The 20,888-nt window shown below is 40.6% G+C and overlaps 2 protein-coding genes and 1 long non-coding RNA gene across 6 annotated transcripts in view; 2 read left to right on the top strand and 1 right to left on the bottom strand.

The window, feature by feature from the left end:
- ARHGEF26 (Rho guanine nucleotide exchange factor 26) overlaps positions 1–2,827 on the bottom strand; it is a 137,984-nt gene extending 135,157 nt beyond the window's left edge. For both annotated transcript variants that reach the window (XM_015131841.3, XM_077994162.1), the window contains exons 1-2: positions 2,727–2,827; positions 1,177–2,304 (exon numbers count right to left, since the gene is read on the bottom strand). In XM_015131841.3, coding sequence (XP_014987327.3) covers positions 1,177–2,253 — 1,077 coding nt within the window. In that variant the 5' untranslated portion in view covers positions 2,254–2,304; positions 2,727–2,827. The remainder of the gene's footprint in view (positions 1–1,176; positions 2,305–2,726) is intronic.
- LOC106997051 (uncharacterized) lies at positions 2,304–20,297 on the top strand. Of its 3 annotated transcripts, none has more exons than XM_077994163.1 (3): positions 2,304–3,010; positions 15,432–15,548; positions 19,123–20,297. In XM_077994163.1, the coding sequence occupies exons 1-3, from the start codon at positions 2,742–2,744 to the stop codon at positions 19,211–19,213; spliced, it is 477 nt and encodes a 158-aa protein (XP_077850289.1). In that variant the 5' UTR covers positions 2,304–2,741; the 3' UTR covers positions 19,214–20,297. The 3 variants fall into 3 exon arrangements, 1 of the variants encoding a protein (XP_077850289.1); XR_013414530.1 differs by lacking the exon at positions 2,304–3,010 and adding an exon at positions 15,052–15,160 and having other exon boundaries at positions 19,123–19,261; XR_001443159.3 differs by lacking the exon at positions 2,304–3,010 and adding an exon at positions 15,198–15,331 and having other exon boundaries at positions 19,123–19,261.
- Positions 3,084–13,513, top strand: LOC106997052 (uncharacterized). The gene is made up of 3 exons (XR_003727166.2): positions 3,084–3,167; positions 11,386–11,439; positions 11,536–13,513. It is a non-coding gene; the product is annotated as an uncharacterized LOC106997052 (long non-coding RNA).
- Positions 20,298–20,888: the final 591 nt, after the last annotated feature.

The following is a 20,888-nucleotide window of genomic DNA, read 5'->3' as shown; positions in this document are numbered from 1 at the left end:
AGTTCACCCATTTGATAACTACAATTCACTGAAACAATGAAATAAAATGTACAAGATCTCCCATGCCCTGTCAAAACAGACTGAGAATCCTCAAATAACTAGCAGGTCAGCTCATTTTACTACTCGTGATTCACCATCACTGTTAAATTGAACTTTGCTATACTTGCAGAGTTGGAAAAAACACATAAAATGTTATGTAATTTCTTTAAGACCATGGGCTCTAAAATAAAACAGGCTTGCTTGTGTTTTGCATATGTGACATTTATATAGACTGGTTCCAGTGCTCTGATTAACCAAGAAAAAATGTGGCTGCCAAAAAGAATCTCTGCCCTATTGCTGAGATCTGTCTTGTTTCTGCGGAAGGCAGCATACACTCCAAAATATCCCTCTTCAGTTTTCCCTGTTTCTTTATGTCATATTTGGCAATATTTTAATAAGTGCAGCTAATGGGACAATACAGGGGAGCAATACCACAACAGTGTCACCCTAACCTGAAGTTTTCAGCTGCCAATTTGTTAAATGCACTCAAGGATGAATGGGCATACAACGGGAATAAAACACAACCATAGGCCATGGTGACAAAAACAAGCAACAAAAAAGATGACAAAAGATTTGTGTCTTTTGTGATCCTGGCAGTTGATTTTCAAATTCACATTCTACCTGAATGACATCAAGTGTGTAGTAACCACTCAAAAAACAATTCAGTAAGTAAAAGCAAAAAAATAATCAACAGACTCAAACAGGAATCAGCATTTTTCTGAATCAGCTGTGATAACAGCTACCATTGACGGAAACCTCTGAGCAAACTCCAGACAACTTGACTGCAGAGTGCGGGTCTGAGCATGCTCCTCCCCCTTTCAGCTATCTCTTTTAAAAGTGGTCAAGACTCATTCAGCCAATAATCTGCCATATTTCACTCTTGTCCCCCCAATTCTGCCTGAGCTTAGAAATTTAAAGGTGATGAATTTCACTTCTTCCAACAAAGCTGCACTAAACTCGGCTGTGCCGGCCAGCATCAAAGTGGCCAAGAGCTGGATGTACACTAGTAATCAACAGCAAAACACAGAATTAAAAGGGAATGACTTCTTCGGGTTTTCTCTATGCTCCTCCTCCCCACCCCCAACACATTTACTTTTGGCTTAGTGAATGGCGTGTCACACTCCTGCCCACTTTTACCTTTATCCTTCCCAGACTGGAAAACTTCTCCTTGTCTTCCATCACTGCTTTCAGAACAGGCTGGGACATTCTGTTCTTCTTCTTCGAACTGGTAGGACTGTCAAAATCAAAGCCACTGACCACTGCCCTGCGATAAGACGTGGACCGCAAGCCTCTCCGCAGAGACCCTGGGCTATCCACGTCGTTATCGAACTCACTCTCCTCCCCTGCGTGACCCAGAGGTCCTCCTAGGCCCTCCACCATGCTGCGCACCTTGAGGAGTCTCTTGTGGGGCTCCACATTCTGATTGTTGGATTTACTTATTTTAATTTCCGAGGCCAGACTCTTCGGAATGATCTGCTGCTTCCCCACTTTGAGGGCGGCGGGGCTGTTTGTACTCAAAACCACGGAAGGATTCTCGAGGAGCTCGTTCTCCTGGGAGGGGAGCCTTTGGAGGGGAAGTTTTTGTTCTGAAGAACTTTTCTGGGGCGCAGGAGAGAGCCCCCGTTCGGGCTCCTTAGCCTTCTGGCTGGACTGTGAACCCGACCCAGGAGAATTGTTATTAGCGGCAAGGCCATATGCAGTGGGCGAAGGCACCGGGCTGGCATTCAACCCAGTCGGGTCCTCTTCGGGGGTGCAGGGGGCGGGCGCGTTAGGAGTCCGCGGAGAGCGCAGAACCGGCGGCGGCGGCGCAGGCAAGGTCACCGGGCCATTTGCTGGGGATTTCGGGGAGGCTCCCGGCACCGCTTTGGGGAGCTTGGGTGACTTGGGCCGTCGAAGTCGAGGAGAGGCAGCCCTGTACTCCGGGGATGCCGTCCCACCATTGGCCACCGCTCTCCGCTGGGCTCCCAGAAGCAGGGGGCTCCTATGTACCGTCCTGCTGTCCGAGTCGGTGGGCACCTGGGCGACAGTCTGCGCTGCAGGGAGCGTCCCTCGGTCCTCCACCGGAAAATCTGTAATTAGCAACCCGTTGGGGCTCTGGTAGGACTGGGGCCTCGGCTTGCTCCGGCCCAGCAGCTGGGGCTGAGGAATCGACCGCCTCCGCCACAAAGGGGTTATGCTGTTGCTAGAAAAATCCACTTCGCTCTCGCCGTCCATAGCCGGGCCTCGAAGTCAGCCCCGGTAGGAGCAACACCGGGTCAGTCTTGCCTAAAGAGGAAAGAAGTTAGGAAACTGTGCCTGCGGATAGGCGGGGACGCCTGGCCGACTCGCGTGCTCCGAGTCCGGCGGTCCCCCTGCTGCTACGCAGGACACTACTGCACCGCACTTACCCGCCCTTTCTCGGGCAAAAACTGCACCACTGCGGTGCGCGGTCCCAGGCAGAAATCTGGGGTGCCGCCCAAATGGATTAATCCAATCAACTCCGCGTCCCTCCTACGCCAAAAGACCACCCGCACCAAACGAGCCCGCCACCAATTCACTGCGTGCAAGCCGAGGCACAAGAAACTTGGGACGAGTTCAGCTTTCTTGGGAAACTCGCCGCGGGACGCTCCCTTCTGTCGCCATCCAGCCGCCCGCCCTCATCGTGGGTACCCTCGTGCTCCAGATGCGCGGCTCCCAGGCAAATTTACCTTCTGGGACTTGCAATGTCCGGGGCCAAGGAGCACCCACTGCCCCGTGGGTGGCCCGGGTCCGGGACCGAAGCGCCGCCGCGAGAGCTTAAGAGAACGCTGCCGCCGACCGCGGCACCGGCCCCGCCCCCACGCCTGACTACGCCCACACACTTGGCCCCGCCCCCGTTTCGGCCCCGCCCAGATCCGCCTCCGTTGCAGCCAGAAGCAAGAAGCTGTCTTCCCGCCCCCGCGCGCCTGCAATCAGCCCCAGTCTGCCTGGGAAACAGAGGAGCGCACCTGAGGTGGGTTCTGAGCTCCAGCGTTTGGGCTGGAAGTTGCGGACTAGTAGCTGCGGCGGCACTGGAGTGTAGGCGCGCGGGGTTGTTGCCAGGGGCATAGCGTGAGAACAAGCAAGGGAGTCCTGCTGAATTGCAGCTTAGGAAGCCCTGAATCCCGGAGGTGTGTTGAAACAGAACGCGCGGCGGAGTGGACTTTGTGAGACGCGTGGGTAGTAGCGCAGCATTCTAACGCAGAGTCATGCCCACTCAGCATTCAGGTGGTCTTAATCAGATGGGCTTGTTTCACTGCTGAGCATGCATTATGTTACAAACAGATAGATGTGCTTGTTTGTGCCTAGAGTCTTTCTGTAGGAAAGACTGGCAGCTCTGAAGTGGGAAACTGGGTGACTAGGAAACCGGAGGGAGGGAGAGTTTCCATATAATTATTTTTGGTCCTTGTATGCTTTGAATCTTGAAATCTATCTATGAAAAATAAGCTCAATTTACACTACAAAAATAGTATTGGTTTCTAACAGTACATAGACTACAACTCAAAATCCTTACCATGGCTTACAAGAAGACACTGCACTACTGCCGTAACTCTTCAGCCTAGTCTTTCCATCATCACTTTCTCCTTCATTATTTTTTTGGCCACACTCAAAGTTTGCTAGCCTCAGAACCTTCCCTTTCGTTCCTTCTTGACCTGACTTGACACTGCATGAGAAAGGCAGCGTCCACTCCTTAATTATACCATTGCCCCGTTTATTTTCCCAGTCACTTGTTCTCTTCTATTTCTGCACTTGTCAAATTTTGTATATTATATATATGTATTTATGTGTTTATGTTTATTGTCTGTTTTGTCTTTACAAGGTAATTTCCATGAGGGCAGGGGTCATGTTTTTGTTTTTTTTTTTCTCCGTATTTCAGGCACATGGTAGGCACTTAATATTTATTTAATGAATGAGTGAATGAATGACAGGAATGAAGTGAAAACAGTGACCATTTCTTCCAAAGTGCTTGGTTGCCAAATAGTAGAAAGATGGCTGTGTCTTGGCCAGTCTCCTGCTGTGTGACAATAATCAGGCAAACTTGAGAAGACAAATAATTTTAGACCATAAGAGCTGTGTAATTGATTCTATTAGCAAGACATATGGGCCCTTCTCCAAGTTCTCTTTCAGCATTCATGCATTCAGCAGGGATGCAGTGAGCATCCACTGTGTGCAAGTTACGCTGCCTGTTTTTGCCCTAAATTGAATGCAATGGCCAAAAATATTAAGATGTGATCTCTGGGTGGTGAGATGAAGGATAATATGTTTCATGCTTCTTTATATTTTTCTGTACTTACAAAATATACTGTGCAATGAAGATATATTACTTTGATCTGAGACATTTTCATAAACAAAGAAAAGAATAAATGGCATCGAAAAATGTATAAGAAACCTTTTTTTTTTTTTTTTTTGAGACGGAGTTTAGCTCTTGTTGCCCAGGCTGGAGTGCAATGACGCGAGCTTGGCGCACCACAACCTCCAGACCTCCCAGGTTCAAGCGGTTCTCCTGCCTCAGCCTCCCGAGTAGCTGGGATTACAGGCATGTGCCACCACGTCCGGCTAATTTTGTATTTTTAGTAGTGAAAGGGTTCTCCATGTTGGTCAGGCTGGGCTGGAACTCCCGACCTCAGGTGATCCGCCCACCTTGGCCTCCCAAAGTTCTGGGAATTACAGGTGTGAGCCACCGCTCCTGGCCTAAGAAAATTTTTAAAAAAGAAATTTTCCAAATTGGGCGGAAGACATATGGCTGATTACACACTCAGGCGTAGATATATAGACTTTTTTTTTTTTAATATAAGGTGTTTTCTATACCAACATGTACTGCTGTTATGTTGGAAAAATATAATAAATTAATTTCAAAAGTGGTTACCTAATGAGAAATGGAGTATTCACCTAATTCAAAACACAACCTGTGACCTATATTAAGAAGCTATAAAAGGTGATGTGAGAAGGTGGCTTTTCTTGAAATTATGTTGCCTCTACAAACAAGTGTAACCGATATTTGTGAAGACTTCATACGATCTTCTTACCTCATTTCCAACAAACAACAAAATACCTACCAAAACAACAACAAAACACCAAGCTGTGGTCCTTCACTGAGGGAAGTTTACAAACTCACAGGCCTGGTGCCTATTCAATGTATTGGTATCTATTCAAATCTAAGATATCTTCAATTATATGTTCCACCAAGAAAGGAAAAGAGCTGCTAATTAAACTAAGACAAAATGTTATGTCATATCGAATTCTTACTTTATACTTACTGGGTACTTTTAGACACTTATACATAGATTTGTTTAGTACTGTGTATGTGTGGGAAAGAAAATATAAGCAAAATAAATTTACTGAAGTCCCGAACATTGAGCCTGATTCTTCTGAATACCTTTTCATGAAAAGCATTCCTATGTGAGTTTTTCCACACAGTGCCGTTGATACTGCACCGTTTCTTAAAAGGATGTTCCAGTCTTGTTTCTGGGATTTGCTTCCTAGACAATGACACTCATTCTGCAAATGTGATACTGGCACTATCCCATTTGACTAAACACATAGTTTTCTTGTTCAGCTGAATTGTATATCAATACAAGCTATGCAGCTTCTCTATTAATGTCCAGGAGAAAGCTTCTCACAAATTGTAGTTTCATGCCTCAACCATAGTCTTGCATGAAACATGAATTGGTTATATCAACCTCTCTTTGCTTTGAAATTTCTTTCACCTAATCTGTCATATCTGGTAATTTCTCCTGCCTTCAACTGTGTTTCTTGGCATGTGGCTTTGACACAGTAGGACTAAATTTCATAGAATTTAGTAGAAATGATGACAATTCATTTATGCCCATGTTCAAATATAGGCAATGCCAACTATATCATCACTGTCACCTGACCACTGGCTGTTTATTTGTTAGTAAGATACATCCCATTTTCAGAGAAATTAGCATGTGGTACCAAATTGTTCTTGAAATTGAAGAAATACAGTATGTCGAATATTTGTAATGATATTTTCCACTGGTATATTCCAATGGTATATAGAACTATCAGAATATTCAATGGTATAATGCAAGATATATATGGCTACATTTACTAAATGAATTCACATTGGTCACAAATTTTGTGTCCCAAACACAATAATTAGGCTAATTTTTAAACACAAATTGTTAGCTTGTCTTATTACAATATATGTCCAGTTTTCCAATATATCCCATCCCATGCACCTTTTGTTTATACATTGAACAAATATTTATTGGGTGCATTCAAGTGCCAAGCATTATTAGGACAGACATTCCTGAACCTTACAGTTTGGCTCATGGAAACATGACTGAAACATTAAAATAGTAATGTAAGACACCCACGCTGTATAAGATGCATAGTAAGCTCTCTGTTCTATGGAAACCTTTGTGAAGGAGTCTGGATAAAACTGGCCCAGATGGGTAGGTAAAGTATCACAAGGTGGAGAAGAGGAGAATGATGTCACAGAAAGATGTCCCAGGATAAGCAAAAACATGGAGAGATGGCTGGAGAACTGATATTCATTAAGTGCCAACTGTATGTTAAGCTGTGTTGTTTGTTACACGTAAGTTAATCACACATTAGTCTTAAGCCTACTTAAATGTGAAGCTGAAGCCCAAAAATCTCTTCTCATACTGTTGATAAGTGGTTGAATCAGAATCCTAAACTTTTTCTTTACAATACTCCAGAGCCCAGGGATCAAAACATGCAAGAAACTAAGCTCACCAAAACACAGTTTGCATTTAGAAGTTGTGGGATATTAATTTGGCTGAATTTGGTGAGAATAGAATGTGCTATGCAACAGAGACTGAGGGATTGAGATTTTACCTGAATGACAACTAACTACTCTGATACGATTTGGCAGTTTGGCTCTGTGTCCCCATCCAAATCTCATCTCAAATTGTAATCCCCATGTGTTTATGGAGGGAGGTGATTGGATCATGGGGCAGTTTCCTCCATGCTGTTCTCATGATAGTGAGTGAGTTCTCAAGAGATCTTTTGGTTTTATAAGCATCTAACACTTCCCCTGCTTGCACTTCTCTCTTTTGCCACCCTGTGAAGAAGGTTCTTGCTTTCTCTTCACCTTCTGCCATGAGCGTAAGTTTCCTGACGCTTCCCTGGCCATATGGAACTGTGAGTCCATTGAGCCTCTTTCCTTTACAAATTACCTAGTCTCAGGTAGTATCTTTTTAGCAGTATGAAAATGGACTAATACATACTCCTTGAAGATACTTAAACTTTGTCATCTTCTAAAAAATGAATATGATGACACCAGTGTCAGAAATAAAAAACAAAACATTGACAGACTCGACAATTTAAACATTTTAGCCTTTGTGCATTGAGAAATGCCACATAAACCCAAAAATTTTGAGGGAAATCTTCTGTTAGAAGGAAATTAGAGAAAAATGTTTAAATACATATAAAATATAAATATAAATATAAAATATAAATATAAATAGTCATATATTTAAATATTTATATATTATATATTAAAAATACATATTATATATTAAAATATATAAATAAATATATATGACAAAGTGTTAAATGGCTATATCATACAATTAATAAGAATAAGATAACAAAAGTTGTAAAATGAACAGAGTAAGAATAAGCATTTTGGAGAAGGGTGTCCACTGTACATCAAAATATACTCAATCCCAATAATAAAAACAAAATTTAAGAAGTAATGAGATAATTTTTCATTTATTAGATTAGCAAAGATTGTCTTTTTTTTTTTTTGAGATGGGGTCTCACTCTGTTGCCCAGGCTGGAGTGCAGTGGCACGATCCTGGCTCACTGCAACCTCCACCTCCCGGGTACAAGCAGTTCTCTGCCTCAGCCTCCCAGGTAGCTGGGATTACAGGTGTCCACCACCATACTCAGCTAATTTTTGTATTTTTAGTAGAGATGGGGTTTCACCATCTTGGCCAGACTGGTCTTGAACTCCTGACCTCATGATCCACCAGCCTCGGCCTCCCAAAGTGCTGGGATTACAGGCGTGAGCCACAGCGCCCATACAAGATTGTCTTTTAAAAAGGCAATACTCACTGTTGGTAAAAGCACAGACAAAAGAGAATTCTGAATCATTCATGGTAAGAATGTAAATTGGTACATCTTTCTGAAGAGCAATTAGATGATACTTAACCAAAATACTGATTAACTTAAATAAACCTTTTGTTATGGTGGCCAAAAGTTAGCAACAGGCTAAATATCTATCAGCAAGGGACTGGCTAATAAACCATGATGTGCAATGCAACCACCAAAAATAATTATATGCAATTATAATTATACAAAAATTCAAAATATATGATTAAATTTTTTTAGAAAGCTGTTTTAATACACACTATGCAAACTATCCTACTTTGAGTTTTACAAAGTGCAAATAGCTGTATGTAAAACTACTTCTAAATATATAAAACATATTTGTGTATATGTATAATGCCTAGATTTTGAATATTCACCAAAATGTTATGTTTACTCTGCATGGCTGGATTAATAGTGATATTTAGATTATGTTTTGCTGTGAAACAAGCCACTCCAACACTTAGTGACATAACATAGCAACTTCTATTATTTGTTATTTTTCACCATTTTGTGGGCTGGCTTGGCAATTCTTCAGTAGGTCTCACCTAGGTTTTCTCATGTGGCAGCAGGGAGCCAGCTGTGGGGTTGTCTGGGTCAGGAGGACAAAGCCCCCCTCTCATGCCTTACAGCTGGTTGATGCTGGCTGTTATTTGAGGCTCCTGTTCTCCGTTTCTCAAATCTTCAATGTCCTAAACAGGGTAATATCCCCGTGATTCCTGAGACAATGGAGTGGTAAGTCAAAATGATAAAGAAAAATCTGGAGAGGATACTTGAAAAACAGGTTTTGAAAATTGACTAGATCTCTTTGGGAAAAAAGTTCTTAAAAGGAGACTTTCTACAACACTTACTAATGATTTATATATTATCTTACATGTTAACATTTTGTGAGCACTTACAGTATACAGACCCTCTTTGAAGTGCTTCAACTGTATTATATAATTTAATCCTCACAACAACCTTATGAAGTAGGAACTACTACCATAATCCATTTATACACAAGAAAATTAAGTATAGCACAGAGAGTTAAAAAGCCATGCAGCCTGGCTCATGATTATTACGCTATATTGTTATATTGTTTGTGATTCCATTATGTATTTATGCTTTTTACAAATAATATAAACACCCCAACGTCAGACTGGTTCTTTATCTCCAGTATTGCTTCAGTAATGGACAGATTGATCAATTGGTGAAAATGCCCGAAGTTATAAGGAAAAGGAGGTGGAGGAAGGGATGTCATCCAAGTAGGAAGAAAGCCACAAAAGCCTGAGAAAGGAAGTTTCCGAAAGGAAAGTCATATCAGCAGCCCTGTCAGTCACCTAATATTTATTCAACTCGTGGTTGGTACCTCGCCCTCAGCTAGCTATGGGTGCAGTGATGAAGTAAATAGGCAGATGATTCTTGCCATGGTATATCAGGAAAGACCAACCTTAGATAGCATTGAATGCTAAAGATGCTGCTCACTTAGTGCCCTTGCAACTGGCACCTTCAGTCTTGGTGGGCACTGAACCCAGCTGGCAGGGCTTATGGAGAAGACAAGTAGAAAACAGTCTAGGAACTTAACTGCAATGGTGGGAATTGTGACAGTAAAAGGAAGGAGAAAAATAGGGCAGTAGATGGACGATAAGGGAGAAATAAACAGTTTTAGTTTCAAGACTGAGGACACTTGATTAGACATCAGGAAGCTGGGTTTGAGTTTGTGTTTACCACTTTTGAACTGTTGGAATGAAGACAAGTCATTTAATCTCTAAGACCACAGTTTCTTGAACTGCAACATGAAGTATTTCCTCCTCTCAAGCACAGTTTGGGAAGCACTGGTATAGATTAGAATAATTTGGATGTGGCCGGTCTAATGGTTGTAGGAAAGTAGGAAATGGGGATGGGGGCAAAGAGTAGGGGAGACCTAACCAGATAAGTGCACAAAAAACTGAATTCTAATTTATTTTCCCCCTCTTGAACAGCAAATAATTAGAATAAAATTCTATTATTTTTAACTCCATGATAAAGAGTAAAGATCATAATGAGAAAAGGGTTAGGACTTGTTGAAAATGACTCCGAGGACTCTCCATGGCCAGATGGAAGGCAAATGGCTAGAAGACTTCACCAGGTGGAGAAGGGCTTCTTTCTTGCTCCCAGCGCTTGCCTGCAGCATGCAATCTGTTCACCCACAACCGCAGTGAGAATGATTGAAAGGTGATGCATTGAACCTCCAGTGACACCATGTTTTGAGGGGGAAGGTCCCCATTTAACTAGAGTAATTAAGATCCCAGGTAAACCGTGAGGTCAGAGTATAGAGTGGCTCCCACAACTGGCAGCCACCAAGAGCTGTTCGCTTTTGTTCTTTGAATTGTAGGAATGAGGTAAGCAATTGAGCAGCCACTTTGTTCAACGTGTTCTAGTATGAGCTCACAATATGGTTTGTACAGACGCTTTACCTCTCTAAACAGTGATTTCCTTGTTGCTTTGTTTTCTGTTTTGTGTTTGCTGTAAAATATTTAATACATGCATGTAGTAAAAATTAGGACTGCGTAAAAGTAAAAATATCTCTGTCACTCTTGTCTCTAGTTTCCAAGTTGGCCCGCTAGAGGCGTCCACTGTTAACAGTTTCTTGTACTTTATAAATTCAGATGTATGGTAGACATTAGTAAGCATATATATCCCTACACATGCTACACACTGGCACCCTGTAACACTCCTCTGTTCCTTACAATTTACCTTAAATACAATTCATTTAATGCCAATACTTATAGAACTACCATATATTTTTAATAACTGCAGAACGTTAGGTAGATCAAATAAAATTGCCATTTTTGTAAGTCAAAAACAGTCAAATATCAGGAATTTCATATCGTTTCACCTAATAGTACATGATTCATTAGCAAATTTCCTATTAATAGACATTTAAATTATTTCTTTGCAAAATCTGAGCACCAGTGAAAAAACTGTAAAATTCCTTCCAGCTCTTAATTTCTGTAATTATTTGCTTTGTTCCCATCCCTGAATGCCTGGAAGATGTAAGACAGTTAAAGAGAATGCTTTATTGAACAAAGATGCAGGTATTATTTAATTTTGTTATGTTTAATTTAGAGTCTGCTCTTAATGCTATCTTAATGGTGAAATCATGATGCATCAACATGCTCTAAGGGTTCTGGTACTTTTTGAGGAAATTGGGTTGAGGTGCTATAATCACTATTACTATTATTTTGATTATTTCTCTTCTTTTTTGTCCTTTCCTGGATCCTGCTCTTTCGCTGGTTAACAAGACAGCATGTAGAATCACAATTCTTGTTTCATGAAGTTTGTTAAGTAATTTGAACAAAGGTATGTCACACTGTTCCTTTTGTACAACCAGTTTAATGTTTGCAAAAAACTCAAGATTTAAAAGAACAAATCTGTTGTGTCCACTCTGTTTTCCAGGTAAATTTATATCAAGAATCATGTGAGGATACTTAAGACCGGCCGGTACTTTCAAGTTTTCTCCTGCCCAGATCTGTTTGGAAGAAATCTAGTCTTATCTGCCTCAAAAGTCCAGCAGAGAAAAATAGCTGAAATAAATGAAGCCTGTGATTACTTGGTTCTGTGTTTACCTAGACATTCTGGCATTTGGCTCAAAAGACAAAGCTTTTTAGATGTGCTATTTGAACCTGGTTTTGCTATTGATTTTAAATTGGAAGAAAAAATGGTAACAAAGTAAAGCTCTCTAAATCATACACATTTGGGCTGACTACCAAGCTAGTCTCACCCAGCAGTACTAATAGAATGTGAAAAATGCTTTCCAGGGTTGAGGTCTGCCACCTAGCAACCGCTTTGAAATACCTCCTGCACTGACCCAAGGCTACTCAAAATGCCCAGTTTTGAAATTGGTGGGACATTTTGCTGTGTATGGGCCACAGTCATTGAAAGGAGGATTAGAACTTTGTTTTTCAAAGACATGCAGATTAGAAGGACTGTTTAATTTAACTGCTCAACTGGTTTGGAAATAGAACTGGCAGATTAAATACAGATGAAAGATAATTGCATCAGATATATGCTTAAAAAATCACTTGTTTATCTGAAATTGAAATTGAACTAAGCATCCCATTTTTTTAAAGTTAAAACTGGCAATCCTATTTTGGAGAGACTTTTTTAGTACAGGGGAGAGGGATATTTGTAACATATGCACTGTATATATTAACTTGATCCCCCAAGGCTGATGACGTTATAGACCTAGACACCTTTCTCAGAGCACTGGCTGTTGGGCCTGTGAAGAAGCCTGAAGCATAGGAGACCAAAGGTGTGGGTAGGGCAGGAACTAACAGAAGACAAGAAATTGCTTCAAGTTTGCACTCAGGAAAGCTATGCTGAATGTAGGACAGGCAAAGGAAGGGGTTGAGCACAGAAGGGCAGTGACATCCCACAGACAAAATGGTGGGTGGCGAGGAGAGGGAAGTGCCCAGAAATCAAGAAGGAAGTGGATATGGCATGACATCAGCAGTCATTTTATTTTTGAGGACAGAAGGGGTGAAGTGAAGCCATCGACATCAATATTCACTCCGAAGCCTGGGCTGAGGTGGGAGGGGTGTAGCCTGGGATCCACTGGAGAGCATTGCCACCTTCATGCGGCATCCCAGCAATTCTCAGGCTGCTTGCACCAGCAAGGGTGCCAGCCTGGGAGTGCAGAGGCTTTTTCAGGGACCCCCTTTCAGCTTCACCTGGCCCAGTTCTGAACTTGTGATTTTGATATCACAAGCTCCTATCCCCCAAATCTGTAGCCTCCGCTCACAGAATTAACCTGGCAGTACAGAACAGTTAAAACATAGAACTACATACATAATCCCTATGTGTCTGTACATAATTCAACACCTTCTGAAGAACACACAAGAAGCTGCTAACTCTGGCTGTGGTGGTGGAGGGTGAGTGGGTTGGAGGAGGTGGATCCTGAATGAAAGCAAGATATATTTATTCCATATATCGTACATGCTCATCTATTTATTTTTCCTTGTGTATGTATCACTGACTCAAAATGAAATTTAAATATCATTACTATAGACAAAGCCAGCCCAGAATCTGACTCACATTTAAACTACCTGCATCATTGATTTAAGATGGCTCATTACACTAAGGTGTTTTAAAATAAACATTTTATATGGTTTTGTATTATATGTTTGAGAGGCCTGGGGTCTGACATTTTAGTGTGCTTTCTGGAAAATTTGCTGCTGAAATAAGGGAAAAATCAATAGCAACTCTTGACCAAAAGCTTTTGCTTATCTTTTCAAGTATTTACTCTGAGTTCTGTGCCATGTTGTTTTTATATATAGATATTTGAAAGTGCAAAATGAAAGTGTGATAGAAACCAGAGTCTTTTGTAGCTTTTTTTTCTAAATAAAAGCAATATAGAGTCCTCTTTTGTAAATTCCATTAGGCCAGGAGTCTTTGTCTCTTTTGTTCAGTAATGGATCTCTAAGACCTAGAGCCTTTCTTGGCATACATTAGGTGCTCAGTAAATATTTGTTGAATGAAGGAATACATAATCATGATAAAACTCCAAGCATTACAGAAGAATATGCCATGGAATATGTAATCTTTTCTAATGCCTTTCCTCCAAATAATCATTACCCTAGTCTCTTAAAATGAAAGAACAAATCATTTTCTGAGGTGTAAAATTTCATTATAAATATATTTTTGAAAAATAATTATCAGCAATTTGAGACCAGCCTGGCCAATATGGTGAAACCCCGTCTCTACTAAAAAATACAAAAATTAGCTAGGCATGGTGGCATGCGCCTGTAGTCCCAGCTACTCGGGAGGCTCAGGCAGGAGAATCGCTTGAACCCGGCAGGCAGAGGTTGCGGTGAGCCAAGATCACGCCACTTCACTCCAGCCTGGGCAACAGCGTGAGACTCCGTCTCAAAAAATAATAATAATAATAATTCAATGGCACCATAAAGAATAAAACGACAAGCAACAGAATGGGAGAAAATGTTTGCGAAAGACTAGTATTTAAAATACATGAAGAACTCATTACAATCAATTAGAAAAATGGACAAAACACTTGAGTACACTCTTCAGGTAAGAGTAAATCCTAATGGTCCAAAAGCATATGAAAAGTGCTTCATCTCATTAGTCATGAGAGAAATGAAAAAAAAAAAAAAAAAACACACAATCAGCAGTTTAACAAAAATGTAAAGTCTCTGGCCGGGTGCAGTGGCTCACACCTGTAATCCCAGCACTTTGGGAGGTCGAGGCAGGTGGATCATGAGAAAAAGATTGAGACTATCCTGGCTAACATGGTGAAACCCCATATCCACTAAAAATACAAAAAAAAAAAAAGTCAAGTCTCACAATACTAATTGTTGGTGAGGATCCTGAGCAACAGGAACTCTCCTGTAGGAGAGTAACTTGGTAGTCTACTTTACATAACTCTTTGGCATTATCTTCTAAACCTGATTATACAACAATTTCATGTATATGAAATAAAAATTCATTATTAGCATAAAAGCAATATTTATTACATGCCAAAATTGGAAACTACTCAATTATCTACCATCAGAAGAAGGGATTTAAAAGTATAGTATAGATCCACTTTGGAATTCTGCAAAGCAATTAAAATGAACAAACAGCAACTTCAGGCAAAAACATGGATAAACTCATTAACATATAGTTGTCATAAGGTTCTAATAATGGCTTCCCTAGGGGATCAGCAAATTGTTTCAGTGGACAGACTCTTTTAGCAATTCAGAAATGTCCCAGTGCTGAGATGGTTTCTATCCCGAAAGCCAGCTCCATCTAGGGACATGGTGTTATAGGGTTCTAGGGGAAGAGATACATATAGAGGTCACTAAAGGGGTATGTAGATGCAAGGTGGACTGTGGGGCCAGGGAAACACTCAGACACTGGCATAAAGTCCCCAGCATAAGGAGCAGAGAGCAAGTCTGTAGCTGGGGCTACCAGAATCTCTCCTGAGGTCTTTATGCTGGGATTCACAGGCCTGGCCGTGGATCAAGAGCAAATTCTGCTGCAGTGGGATTCTCGAGCATCTGGGAAGAAAGGGCTACAGAAATATGTGAGTCCTCCAACTACAGAATCCATGGAGGCAGAGGCTCTGGGTGACATGCTTGGCTTCTTGTCTCTGGCCTGGGGTCATTGTCACTGATACTGCTCTTGCTGCTTCTGCTGCTGAGTGTCTTTGGCTCAGTTATTCTTGAACCACACCAGAACTTGTGCTCAGCTCAGGGTGAGTGTTTTAGCCCGTGCCTCCATTTTTTCTTTGTGGGTTGAACCATCTCATCTTCTCATAGTTTTTCTTTAATTCCTATCGCTGTCTCCTATTATAGATATGTTCCTGACCCTTCCTTCTTGAAGGGACAGCCATGTAACCATTCAACCATCTGGCCATCAGTTTCCACATCTGTGAGATCAACTTCTGCCTCATGGAGCCATGAGTTCCCAAGGTACTTGCAATCCTTTACTACTGCTGTTTCTACCTGTTGTTGTCACTTTGTTCTGAAGAACCACTGTGAGTTGGTTCTGCAAATGTGAAGAAATGTGAGTTTTAGGGGGTTTGTATGAGCTCTACATATGGATAAAGACAGAACTTGTGGTCATGAAAATATAATGAAATCTGAGCTCTACCATTTTCTAGGTGAATCTTTGAATAAGTCCCTAAATCTCTCTGACTTTAATTTCCTTATTTTGAAAGTGGAGCTAATACTCCTAGCCCAGACAGCCACCCAGACTGGATGTGAGCATGAAATTTTAAAATGCTTGTGAAAAACACCTTATACAATCTATAAAAACAAAGGTAGACATTTATTATTGATTTGCAGGGGCTGAATTCTCACAGTCAAATGAACATATGAATTGCCTGAGAAGCATTTTCTTTTCTTTTCTTTTTTTTTTTTTTTTTTTTTTTTTTTGAGAGAGTCTCGCTCTGTTGCACAGGCTGGAGTGCAGTGATGCCATCTTTTCTCACTGCAAGCTCCGCCTCCCGGGTTCACGCCATTCTCTTGCCTCAGCCTCCCGAGTAGCCGGGACTACAGGCGCCCGCCACCATGCCCAGCTAATTTTTTTGTATTTTTAGTAGAGATGGGGTTTCACCGTATTAGCCAGGATGGTCTCGATCTCCTGACCTCATGATCCGCCCACTTCGGCCTCCCAAATGCTGGGATTACAGGCGTGAGCCACCGTGCCCGGTTGAGAAGCATTTTCAAAGCACTCAAGGTCGACTCCTGCTTAAACTACACTGGTCTTGTGGTCTTGAGATGATTTTTATTCTGTGGGCTACAGCAGAGCCCGTGAATCTGCATTTTATAAATCATCCAGGTGATGTTGATATAGATGACTTTTAGATCTCACTTTTAGAAAATTTTGGTTTCACTTTGGGTAATATTAACTTTTTCACATGCAGATGTTATTTGTTTAAAGAAACCCTTAATATTTCCCTTTGAATAGAGGGGATATTAACACTGAGCATTCAAATTAGGGATGCTAAAGGAGCTCTCTAGAACCTTTCTTGAGGGTATGATAAGTAGAATTCTGATAAGCAAAAGGAAATTTTCCAAGCCAAAGCTTTGATGTGTGTATGTGTGTATATACTACTTACATATATTTTTTCATGCATCAATGTTCATACCCCTTGTTCATACCCTTTGTGCATTTTTATGTTGGGCAGTTGATCCTTTCCTTATTCAATGTGAACACCTTGAGTACGTAGGAAAATAGGCTTTTGCTGGCTATATGGCTTGCAAATGTTTTCCTAGCTTGTTGTCTTTTGACTATGTTAATGCGCTCCTTGCTATACAGATTTACAGCAAATGTTTCAGTAAGTATTTTCTTGAACCACACCAGAACTTGTGCTCAACTCAGAGTGAGTGTTTTAGCCTGTCCCTCCCTTCCTTTGTGGATTGGCCATATCATCTTCTCATAGCTTTTCTTTAACTCCTATTACTGTCCCCTAATATAGATATTATAGAGAGGCCTATTTCACTCTGTGATTATTTTTAAAAAAGTAACCAAACTAGGAGAATCACCTGAACCTGGGAAGCAGAAATTGCAGTGAGCCAAGATCGCGCCACCGCACTCCAGACTGGTGACAGAGCAAGGCTCCGTCTCAAAAAAAAAAGTAACCAAACTTTCTTTGGGGGCACTTTTGCCCAGACGGCATGTCTTACAGTAGTATTTTGGCACTAGTAATAGGCACCTCAACAACAGTGTTTCTTTCCCTCCTTTTCTCTTAGTGTACACATCACTGAATCAGTTGCTTTATTCATGTTTACTCTTAATCTTAGTGCCTCACAGATATTACTGTCTGTACTTTACTATGAGATCTACAGAAGTGTTACAATGAGGATACTCTTTTCTTCATTCCATACCCTCTGAAACAGTTTAAAGAGCCTAAGACTGACTCACTTGCTTTTTGAAAACTGGAAAACTTCACAGTGAAACTGCCTGAACCAGGCTTTTTTTGGTGCGATGGCTCTTTAATATTTCTCTCAGGGTTATTTATGTATTTGGATTTTATAGCATTTCTTGAATCAATTTTTGTTTTTGCATTTTCTCAGATGTATTGAATTCTTCTCTTAACTGCCTTAATCACCTCTGTTTCTAAGATTTGTTATATTTTCTGTCCTATTTTTAATATTCTGCATTTGTGTACTCTTATTACTATTATTATTATTATTTTGACATGGCATATCACTCTGTCACCCAGGATGGAGTGCAGTAGTTCAATCTCGACTCACTGCAACCTCTGCCTCTCGGGTTCAAGTGATTCTGCTGCCTCGGCCTCCTGAGTAGCTGGGATTACAGGTGTATTTTTAGTAGAGACAGAATTTCGCCATGTTGGCCAGGCTAGTCTTGAACACCTGATCTCAAGTGATCCGACTGCTTCACCCTCCCAAAGTGCTGAGATTACAGGCCTGAGCCACCGCACCCAGCCACTTTTATTTATTTGATTAATATTGCCATACAAGCTTGCCTATTTAAATTTGGCAACTTTTTTAAAGGTTTCTTATATGTATTTATCAATTCTGCTGACTCTTTTTTCTACGTTACTTATTTCTTTTTTATCACTAGTAATGTCTTCTGTTTTTCTTTTGTTTTATTCTTTTTCTAATTTCTTGAATTGAATAGTTTGTATCAGTCTGGATCCAATTAGAAGAGGGAGATAAGTCACATAATTTGAACAGGGAAGGTTTAGTATAAAGAATTATTAACCACATTAAGGCATTGAAGTAATTAAGGATTGACTGGTAAGAAGTAAAAAGAACACTAAACACAGGAAGAGCACATATAAGGAACAGCCACTACTCTCTGGGTTGAGATAGAGCACCCAAGCAAGAAGCTTCCACTCTCTGCCCCGCCCCATCCCTGCGACTGACACCTGACCTTGTTGGAGAGAATGCCCTCTTGGCTCACTGGATGGTAAAGAAGTCTCTGTGATACTACATCAGTGGAACTTGCTGGAAATCTGCTCTCTGAAACTTGCCAAAAATCTGCCCTTGAGGATGCTAGGAAAAATTGTTCACAGGAAGATGTCTCACTCTGCTACAAAAGCACCCAAAGGGGATGTTGGGGCATGGAGTGGGAGAATTTCTGGCCCCTGAGTGCTGCTGTCCACTGCAGTGTAAGAGCTTGGCATTGGAGAAACTGCAAGCACTGCAGTTGGCAGGCTGCTAACCTCTAGGTGCTGTGGCTGCCATGCACTGCAACAGTTGAGCCCTCAAGAAGCTATGAGTGCTTCAGGAGCGTGGTGCTGGAGAAAGCCACCCACTCACTCTCTTAGGAACCTGCCTTGTAAGCACACCAGAACCAGGAAGCAAGATCCTTTTCCTATTGCAGTGTCTCTCCAACACTCTTTACTGATAAATCTTCAGTGCCAGCCAGCAAGCAAAAAATATTTGAAAGACCAACCCAGATTCATTTTACAGAGCAATCACAAAGGGTAAATTTGGAGCCGAGAGGCAATGAATAGATAATTGACACATATTTTTTATTAATTCTTTTTTTTTTTTTTTTTTTTCTCAGATGGAGTGTCACTCTCGTTGCCCAGACTGGAGTGCAATGGCGCGATCTCAGCTCACCGCGACCTCCCCATCCCGGGTTCAAGCGATTCTGATGCCCCAGACTCCCGAGTAGCTGGGATTACAGGCATGCACCACCACACCTGGCTAATTTTGTATTTTTAGTAGAGACAGGGTTTCTCCATGTTGGTCAGGCTGGTCTCGAACTGCTGACCTCAGGTGATCCGCCTGCCTTGGCCTCTCAAAGTGCTGGGATTACAGATGTGAGCCACTGTACCCGGCCTTATTTTTATTAATTCTTATTGGATAATGAAAGTATTTAAAAGTATGCATTTTATTCTGAGTAAAGTGTAAGTACTTCTCATAAATTTAAAGGTTGTGTTGTCATGCTTACAGGTCACTGGTGCTTTCTAATTAGTCTGCTATTGATGCTGTGACTTTCTGTGACTCAGTAGTGTACATTTTATTTCTAGTTAATAAGTGGACTTTTATTTATTATTTGTGTTTTGTTGCCATACAAATATTTACTTTTATTATATTGTAGTCAAAGAACGTGCCTTTATTACTTGTATTATTTGGAATATATTAAGAAACCCTTTTATAAAATGCATCATGAATTTTGAAAAGAATATGCATTGTCCACGTGTAAAAAGCTCAATATATATAATGCTAAATTATATAATGTATATTATATTTGTTAGCTTGTTCTGTAGAAGACTGAGAGACATAGATTGTCTGATGTTTTTTCAATCTATTAGTATAATTTCTCACAAATTTTATTATGTATATTTTTAAACTGTGTTATTTAGCACATAAACACTCACTGATTTAGCTTGAAAAGTTATATTAAATTCTTATCATTGTATGTTTGCCTAGATGTCTGGCATACAGTAGACATTTAACAAACAGAAATTTAATTATGGCCTTAAATTTTTAAAAAATAATTTTGAATGCCACTTATTTATTAGCATCAATATCATATCATTTATATTGGTTGGAATGTGCTTTAAAATATGTTAGCCAGAAAAAAGTATATGGAAGAGATGACAGAAGATTGACCAAAAAAAAAAAAAAAATGTTGATAATCACCAGTGCTGGATGGGGATACACGAGGGTTAATAACAATATTCTCTTTTATTGTTTATGCTTGAACTTTTTCACAATAAAAGATTAAAAATTATGTATATACCATCATTTATTAATTCTCCCCTTGTAGGATAAAAAAGTTAATTCTTCTAATAGTTTCAGGTTATTATTATTTGTGATTACAATAAATTATTTTAATTTTACATCTCTTTAAAAAATACTTTCATAATTTTTACAATATTTGCAGATTATTTCAATAGCTAATTAGACATTAATTCTAAATAATGTTGTAGAGGGTATCTAGAGTTCAGAACTGGCTGAGTTGGCAGCGCGGGAGGAGATGTGCAGTATTCAGCGACTGCTGCAGTGGTTTCCACCCTGTGAGTCCATGTGGCAGAGGACTATGGGAGGCTACTAATGGCTCATGAGAAATTGAGGCCTGAGGTCCCGTGACCCACAATGAACTGAATCCTGCCAACAACCACCTGAATGAGCTTGGAAATAGATTCATACCTAATTGAACCTTAAGGTGATTGCAGCCCCAGCTGACATCTTGATGGCAGACGTACAAGAGATCCAAAGACACAGGACCTGAGAGGCTGTGCTTCCATATAAACTGTGAGACAATAAACGATGTTTTAAATCACCAGGAATGTGTTGTACAGCAATAGATAAATAATATAG

This window comes from Macaca mulatta, chromosome 2, assembly GCF_049350105.2.
Source record: "Macaca mulatta isolate MMU2019108-1 chromosome 2, T2T-MMU8v2.0, whole genome shotgun sequence".
NCBI classification, from domain to species: domain Eukaryota; kingdom Metazoa; phylum Chordata; class Mammalia; order Primates; family Cercopithecidae; genus Macaca; species Macaca mulatta.
Note: the sequence above shows the minus strand (reverse complement) of the source record. Positions and strands in the feature narration are given on the sequence as shown.